Genomic DNA, 8,532 nt, shown 5'->3' with positions numbered 1-8,532 from the left:
AAATCTGAAATGACTGAATAGACAAGCCGTGACTAAATCTGAAATGGCTGTGAGTAGGCGTGATAAAATTCTGAAAGAAATACTCACCCTGACATTATAATATGGGTTCACAAAATAAAATCCTGTAATGGAGAATGAGCAAATGAGAGCATTGAGCAGCGATGCTTAATTACAACTTCGGTAGCAAACGAGAGAATCGACATAAGAGATATATAAGTGTGGATGAATAAAAAATGATCTGTCTACCCAGCATGATAGGTGACATATAGAGGAAATAACTTTCTAGAGATAATTCAAAGATGAGTCGAATTAGTAACTCAAGTCAGGCAATACGAGAACCCAACAACCATGTAATTGTATGGGGCAAAAACCATTGACCCGAAATATTTGAACATATGTTGAAGTGTCCAACGAAGACCCTGGTTTGATCGGCCCAGATATGCATCCGAAGGCTTATCTGGCCAAAGTCTAAGTGAAGCCCAAGGCCCACGTCTGGATTGGGTGCAAGATAAGGCATCTCAAGGCCCACGATATCATATAAGTACTAGATTGGGCCACAGGTCCAATTACGGCCCAACGAAGAAGGCCGTTTTTACGGTCAACACGTGCTGACCACTCGATTTGGAACACTATAAATAGAGAAGGATCCCTCCTCATTTACTCTCTCAACTACCTTGTATATATATATCTCTCTCTAAAAGTCATTCACTTCTCTCACTTGAATATCTCTCATTGTTGACTGACTTGACCTTCGGAGCTTGTTCGGCCGACACCACACCGGTGTCCAAGTTTGAAAGTCAACCTTCCCTTGATCTTACAGGATTGTCATAAGTCTCGATGGACAATAACAAGTTGATTGTAGATTTTAGAATCTACAGTAATACCAACAACCATGCATGTCCTAAAAAACCACGTACATAGGTGACATACAGAGGAAATAACTTCCTAGAGATAATTCAAAGATGAGTCGAACTAGTAAGTCAACTCAAGCAATACGAGAACCCAACAACCATGTAATACCAACAACCATGCATGTCCTGAGAAACCACGTACCTAGATTCAATCGAAAGAGGGAAGAATTCACTTAGAAACTTCCTAGCATCAACCCATGGAGGATTTAAATTCAAATTTCAAACTAGACTTCATATGACGAATCCTCTTAGCGTAACAGTCTCAAAGTCGAGATCAAATCACATTTCATCTCAACATACCTAACTATCAGGGATATGAAAATTCCAACAGACGACTCAGAGTGCCTATAAAGGAAAGATGAAACTTGGATTGAGTACGCACTGAAAATTTACTACTTTGATTTCTCTCTCTGAAGAATACTGGCTTAAGTGTCGAAGTGTCCCCAGGCCACGAAGGGCTGCCTGTTCTCATTCTTGTAGGTTGGAGATTCACCATCTACGATACAACTTGGACCCCAACTGCTAACGTGTGGGTCGTGCAGAAATTGCATCGATAATAAGCAAACTGAACATTTTGCAATTCTTAACAAACGTGCAAAACCGGACTAACTTCTCAATTGTTTGGTAATCGATTGCTTGGTTATGCAAGCATATCAGTTAATCAGACTATAGATCAAGAGGTTGTTGTTCTAGATTTGCACTGGTAGAAAACGAGAGCTTTAGGGTCCTTGAGGTGTACCTCGTGGAACGATCTTACACTCAAGTTTTCTACTCGAGGAAGCAAGAATAATGAGTTGCTCCGCAACAATGCCGAACGAACGGACCATCTCTTGTTCGGTATGGTATTTGAAGTGCGTTTGAGTTCTGGTACAATGTTTGACTTAGGGTCACTGATTGAGTTTTTAAGTTGTGGTATGGTGTAAGTGTCATTAGTGACTATTTTGATACACATAAAAAAAATTTAGATTTGACCTAAAAGTCAAACTTGTTTGGTCTTCACATTTATCATGATCTTATTGTGTCATGTGTTTAAAACAAATTACCGAAAATTTACATGTAAGCAACTGTCAGTTAATAAAACACATCGACTAACCAAAAATACACAAAAATTCACTATGGAACGACTCATCTTGCCAATGACCATTTCATTTTTAAGTGACTGAGTTGTAACAGTTGTAACCACTCTCTCGATGACCAAAAGTAATATTTACTCGACTTATCTAGTCATCACTTTTAATTCATGTATTTCCAAATATATGTGTCTACAATTATCACTTATTAACCATAGATTGGTGATTCATAATAGACATGCATTGAGTTTATAACTATACTATCATTTTCTTCCATTTAAAAAATGGATTGCAAGAAAAAATTAAAAATATCGTCCTCACCGGGGGGGGGGGGGATGTGGGGGGGTCATGAAGAATAAGAATAGAGGGAGGATGCCCAGTTTCGTAATTTGAACCAGATTGCATTCATTACACGTGGCGGTCACCATCTCCAGTTGGCCATGTAAAACAATCACGACAAATCGGGTCCTTCACAAAACAACACGCACCCCAACTTCCTTTCCTTCCTCTCTCGATTTCGTCTTCCAATCCTCTCTTTCTCCGACGATCACGGTGCCGGTCAGTATCCCGCTGGAATATCTATTCGCTCTCCGACATCTAACTTCGTAGCTCTCGCGTTTCCTTCGATCTGTGAGCGACGTAATCATGAATCCTGAATAGTAAGTTCCAATTTTCTGTGGAATCTCTTTAAGTCCTTTGAATATATGGATCGTTTTGCTTCCCTTTTTATGAGTTTATCACAGTTAGCGCGGACCCGTTATTTTTAATTTGCATATCTTGTTTTTACCACTTCGTGTTTTTGTTTCTGCTCTTTGATTTGGTCATTTTGACGTTTCTGTCTTTTGACTTTAGGATTCGAACCTTGATATGGTCCAAATTGCCTTCGTTTTTTAGATCTTGGCGGTTTTATCATTACATGGATCTATCGACCAGCTTTTGTCTCTTAAACAACATTTGTTTGAATTTGGCTAGTTCGTCTTTGAATCGGCACCATGAAGGCTAGGCAGTGCGAGCAGATTTTTCAGATTTTATTGTTAGTTTTATATTTTGTTGATTTTGCTTATTAATTCATATAGGCTGTTAAGTTGTAATCTTGGAGTATTGTATCGATTGTCACAAAGCAATTGATGAATCAAGAATTTATTAGGCATGTTTTAATATCCGTTGTTACTAGACAAGCTTTATGGGCTTCCTTTTTGTAATCATTTTTGGCTGCTAAAAAATTTTGAGACTGCAGTGTCAAATAAATTATTCATTTCACAAAGTTGCTGTGTTTCTTTTTTACTTTGGTCATCTCAGAGGCATGAAATGGGTTTATTGTAGTTGAAGTATGTGTGAGGTCTTACATAATCATCTAAGTTAATGTATTTTCCGTATATGCTTATTAAGTCAAAAGAATTGCATGCGATCCACCCCTGTTTTTGTGATGTAGGATGTGATGTGCCTGAATAGTGAATACCCTGTGTGTGGCAAGTTGGTATTTTTTATGATTTGAATATACGTTCATCCCTTGTATGAGCATGCATTTAATATTCTTTGTTCTGTTATTTTCAGTGATTATTTGTTCAAGCTTTTGCTTATCGGAGACTCTGGTGTCGGAAAATCATGTCTACTTCTGAGGTTTGCTGTAAGTTCTTAGTATTCTTTCCTGTTTCTACTAAGGAATATCTTACAATGCTAGTAGTCATATGCAGAAAGTATTTAGTTATTTACATTTGTGCAACTGAAACTCGTGTATTTGTGATTGTGACTTTGGTGGGTGCAATCGCATCAACTTGTAAAAGTATAACATGCTTTAGTCTTTCCATAGAATACATACAATAGAAATTTGGCCAATAGGAAAATTTAATATTGTTACTGAATAATTTTCTGTTAAACTAAGTAACTAACCTTTTCTGAACTCTACCTTTAATGACGTCGTGGTTGCACCAAGATGGACTAACCTGGCTCGACATGTTCCTACTAGATTTCAGAATTAGTACTCGAGGCTTTGCCTAACTGAAAAATTAAAGACCCATAATTTTTCCCTTTTTTTGTTATGAAGTTGTAAATTCCTAACTTCATACAAGCAATAGCCATAATATTTCCTCCCTGCTGCCACATTATTGCTCTCTAGTCTCCTGAGGTATTGTATATTTTATGTCATTACAAAGTTGATGATTGATTTTTGGTCTGTGTTCTCTTGTTGCCTTGCGAAGAATAAGACAATTTAAGCAGATATTGTTTCTTTCATTCTTATTGTCGTTCTCTTTGTTTATCAGGATGATTCATATCTTGAGAGTTACATCAGTACCATTGGAGTTGACTTTGTAAGTCATCATTCCCCATTTTTCTGACGTCGTCTTTTCTCTCCATTATTGGATGGAGATTAATTTCTACGTATAGAAAATGACAAAAAGTCATTGTATAATTTGTATTGCATTCTATTATGTAGAAAATCCGCACCGTGGAACAAGATGGAAAGACCATTAAACTCCAAATTGTAAGTTTTTGAATTTGTTATCTTTTGCTTCATATTTCAAGGATTAACTTTACCTTCAGCAGTACCGCAGTAGTGTTTTTTGGGGCTATGATTATGGGATATTGAAGAATCTCAAAGAGTGGAAGTATCTTATCTAGAAATATCAGAGGAGTTTTGTGCCAGGATATTAATAGTCTCTGTCATTTGACATCTACCGTTTATAATATATTTTGAATTTGATATTTTTTAGCACTTTTTTTTGTCAGCCATAGAACTTCTAATTTATCTGTCTTGGCTAGTATTTGTTGCTGATATTTTTTCCTTACATTACTGGGTATTTAGTGGGATACGGCTGGCCAAGAACGTTTTAGAACAATCACGAGCAGCTACTATCGTGGTGCTCATGGCATCATCGTAAGTACTGCAATTTCTCTCGTCTTTTTTGGGTGTGTGCATGCATTGTCCATGTATTGATTTATCGTGAAGATTGGTTTTTTATCTGGTGGCTCTCCTGTCAGGTTGTTTATGATGTCACGGATCAAGAGAGCTTCAATAATGTTAAGCAATGGTTGAATGAAATTGATCGCTATGCAAGTGAAAATGTTAACAAGCTTTTGGTTGGGAACAAGTGTGACCTCACAGCAAACAAAGTTGTCTCCTATGAGACGGCAAAGGTAATGTTTATGGTTCCCATCCCATTTAGCCTATTTTGCTGAGGTGAAGTAGTGCTCTCCCATTTAATACATGCATTCAGAATTTTTATTCTTTGAGTTCTTTCCCTTGTCTAGGCATTTGCCGATGAAATTGGGATCCCTTTTATGGAAGCAAGTGCAAAAAATGCCACCAATGTCGAACAGGCTTTCATGGCCATGTCTGCTGAGATCAAGAATAGGTACATATTTTCTGTAGTACTGCCCTGCACTTGAGCTAGAGGAAGAGCGTGTCATGCTGCTAGGCTGAGCACCTTTTGTTCCTTGTGCTGATATATACTTCTTTTTAAAAAAATCTGTTGATGAAGTTGCATTGAAAAAATAAATAGATGTGTTGATGAAGTCCATGAATGAATTTAGAGATTATTGATTATTTGGTCTTCTTGCAGGATGGCAAGCCAACCGTCCATGAACAATGCCAGGCCTCCAACAGTGCAGATTCGAGGACAGCCGGTTAACCAGAAGTCTGGCTGCTGCTCTTCTTGAAGAAAGAATTAGCCTTATTGGGGGGTTCTGATGTTTGGTTCTGTTTCTTTGTGGCATTGTAAAACTAGTTTTCAAATTGGCTCAGATGTGAAGAAGATTATTGTAATGAAATTCTGTGTTGTTAATTCAACACATTGTCAAAACTTCAATTCTTTTAAATTTATTTGATTTTAAGTAACATTTGTACAAATCAGTCATATTAATGAGTTTGCAGAATTTCACCCTTATTCTCTTACCGCAAGGTTCATTATGCATGGTTGATGATATTGACTATTCAGTTGATGATTAAAAGAAACAATTTATTAAAACTCCCAGCTATCCTCGGTTCAATCATGAGTTCGACAGTATAATGGTGTTGGCGGATGAACCAGGTAATATATTTCCCACGATCCGCTCCTGGTGAACCTCCAGCAACATGGTTGAATCACATCCAATAGAAGAATCAGCTTTATGCATTGGATCCAGATCATGGTCAATGCATGTTCGTAGGAGGAAACTAGCCACCTCTAACTCAGCCTGCTTGCTCCTACTAACACCCAAGAATTCCTGAAAAGGATTATGTAATTGTGAAATGCTAGGTGCTCCATATTTTTCAGCCAGCCGATCAACTCAAACAAGATGGATGAAGACTCAACCCTCATTTAACCTTTTCCTACATGTCAAGTTCTGATGACGTTCGATGGCGATGGCAGAAACCATTACTAGTTCTCATGGAACTTCATTTCAGCAAGATTACCAGTAATCTTTGCAAGAGCAAATTCCGTCCTTAAAGTGATGAAACCTTGTGGTGTCTCTGACAATGATTTCCCTATTTTCAATTGCTGATATATACTTCGTAGCATGATGGCAATCCCCACATACTCTCAAGTTTTTGAACACGCGAATTGGAGTCCCTAAAGGCACTTTCATGAGCCCAAAAGCAATGGCCAGTTTCTCACTGTGTGATAACAGCAGCTGCTCTTTCAGTTCTCCTTCCACGTCATGCAATGCAAAGTCGAGATCTGGCACATAGCCTGCTAACTTCATTTTCTTTTCCAATTCCCTTAGTTTTTCATAAATAGAGGCCAGTTCTGGGTGCATCCTATCACCAGATCTGAACTGATGGACCACACTTTTTACCTCAACCCAACTATATCCTGGGGTCTTTATCACCTTATTGTCTTTCATTGATCTCCGAATGCCGCTGACATTATCCCATCTCTTCATTGCTGCATAAACATTAGCAAGTTGAACATAACATGCTGCACTCGTTGGATCCAGTTTAAGCAAGTTCTTGGCAGCAAACTCTGCCACTTCTAGGTTTTTGTGGATCCGACATGCTCCCAAAAGTGTTCCGAATATGGCAGAATGAGGATTGAAAGGCATTTTCTTTATCAAATCTACAGCCTCAATCAGCTTGCCAGCTCGGCCAAGAAGGTCAACCAGGCACGTATAGTGATCAGGCTTGGCATCAACTCCATAATCCCTTACCATAGAATCAAATAATCGCTTGCCAAGGTCTACCAATCCTGCATGGCTGCAAGCCAACAAAACCGCAATAAATGTAACCCAATCTGGTTTTATACCATCTACCCTCATCTTTTCAAACAAATGTAGAGCTTTCTCACCTTCCCCATGTTGAGCACACCCAGATATCATCGCATTCCAAGTGACAACATCCTTTCCTGGAGTCTCAAGGAACAATTTCCAAGCATCCTCAAGATCTCCACACTTACAATACATGCTAATCAATGAAGTGCTGGCTGTCGTATCATCACATATAGAAAATTTACAAACTAGCTGATGAACTTGTCTGCCCAGCTGCAATGCAGATAATTGACTGCAACCCAGCAAAACACTGCTCAAGCTTGATGGATTAGGCCTGATGCAAAATCCTAGCATCACTTTAAAAAGCTTCAAGCCATCTTCCGCTCTACAGTTGTCAATGTAACCAGCTATCATAGCATTCCAAGTGACCAAATTCTTTACTTTCATCTCCCAAAACAGCTTCTCTGCCAATTCAACTAGCCCAAACTTCATATACCCAGTAATCACTGCTGTCCATGCCACCACACTTTTAACTGGGGCAGCCTTAAATAACTCCAGGGCTGAGTCCAAGTTCCCACATTCCACATAACCTGAAATCATTGCACTCCATGAAACACTATTTTTCTCTGGCATTTCAAAAAACAACTCATGTGCTTTGGCCATCATCCCCTTCCTGGCATACCCCGAAATCATGGTATTCCAAGACGCTATGTCCTTAATGGGAATCAAAAGAAAAAAATCCCATGCAATATCAATGTCATGATTGTGAATATAACAAGATAGCATAATATTGTAGGACACCGTGTCTGGTTGAGGTATTTTGTCAAACAGCTCGCGGGCCTGTGTCACTTTCCCAGGCCTTTTGGAGTACCCAGTAAGAATTGAGTTCCACGTAACCGTAGTTTTGACGGCCATGCCATTGAAAAATTGAAGGGCAGAGTCTAGATCTCCGGATCTAACATAGCTAGTGATAGTCTTGTTTGATGAGATTATCTCCCCACATGGATTTCGACCACAAGGCGATGATTTCTCCAAATTCACAGGAACCAAGTGGGTTTTCGAGAGAAGACGGGAGGAGAAGGAGGGAACTGATTCTTCGTTTGGATTGGCATGAATATTTCCGATTGATAAGGAAAAGAGAGACAGAAGTTGGAATTGGGTTCTTTTTTGTGAGAGGATCTTGTAGGAGTGAAAAAATACAGGCGCTCTTATTTTCTTGAATAATACACATGCCATAGTTGTTTGGAAAAACAAACAACTACAGACATCGTACTTTAGCCAGCAGTTGCTTTCTTATGTATCTTGTCTTACTAATACATACGTACACAAAGATGCAGCGAAGAGTTCCAATGAAGAAAAATGGTGTT

General features: G+C 38.7%; 2 protein-coding genes across 3 annotated transcripts; one reads left to right on the top strand and one right to left on the bottom strand.

The window, feature by feature from the left end:
* The first annotated feature begins 2,441 nt into the window (after positions 1 to 2,441).
* LOC119980222 (GTP-binding protein YPTM2-like) lies at positions 2,442 to 5,865 on the top strand. Of its 2 annotated transcripts, XM_038822837.1 has the most exons (8): positions 2,444 to 2,640; positions 3,536 to 3,608; positions 4,243 to 4,290; positions 4,416 to 4,463; positions 4,785 to 4,856; positions 4,961 to 5,116; positions 5,231 to 5,334; positions 5,542 to 5,865. In XM_038822837.1, the coding sequence occupies exons 1-8, from the start codon at positions 2,627 to 2,629 to the stop codon at positions 5,636 to 5,638; spliced, it is 612 nt and encodes a 203-aa protein (XP_038678765.1). In that variant the 5' UTR covers positions 2,444 to 2,626; the 3' UTR covers positions 5,639 to 5,865. The 2 variants fall into 2 exon arrangements, with proteins under 2 accessions (XP_038678766.1, XP_038678765.1); XM_038822838.1 differs by lacking the exon at positions 4,785 to 4,856 and having other exon boundaries at positions 2,442 to 2,640.
* A 316-nt stretch (positions 5,866 to 6,181) lies between these two features.
* LOC119980221 (pentatricopeptide repeat-containing protein At4g16835, mitochondrial) lies at positions 6,182 to 8,503 on the bottom strand. Its single transcript, XM_038822836.1, has one exon. The coding sequence runs from the start codon at positions 8,399 to 8,401 to the stop codon at positions 6,371 to 6,373; it is 2,031 nt and encodes a 676-aa protein (XP_038678764.1). The 5' UTR covers positions 8,402 to 8,503; the 3' UTR covers positions 6,182 to 6,370.
* Positions 8,504 to 8,532: the final 29 nt, after the last annotated feature.

Source organism: Tripterygium wilfordii, chromosome 16, assembly GCF_013401445.1.
Source record: "Tripterygium wilfordii isolate XIE 37 chromosome 16, ASM1340144v1, whole genome shotgun sequence".
Lineage (NCBI taxonomy): Eukaryota > Viridiplantae > Streptophyta > Magnoliopsida > Celastrales > Celastraceae > Tripterygium > Tripterygium wilfordii.
The sequence above is the reverse complement of the archived record's forward strand: the minus strand, read 5'-3'. Positions and strand labels throughout refer to the sequence as shown.

Bases quoted from the DNA above. Each gene is read 5' to 3' on its own strand.
- LOC119980221 (XM_038822836.1), bottom strand. From the start codon at position 8,401: ATGGCATGTGTATTATTCAAGAAAATAAGAGCGCCTGTATTTTTTCAC.
- LOC119980222 (XM_038822837.1), top strand. The intron at 3,609-4,242 runs GTAAGTTCTTAG...TTTGTTTATCAG, and splicing joins GTCTACTTCTGAGGTTTGCT to GATGATTCATATCTTGAGAG. The intron at 5,117-5,230 runs GTAATGTTTATG...TCCCTTGTCTAG, and splicing joins TCTCCTATGAGACGGCAAAG to GCATTTGCCGATGAAATTGG.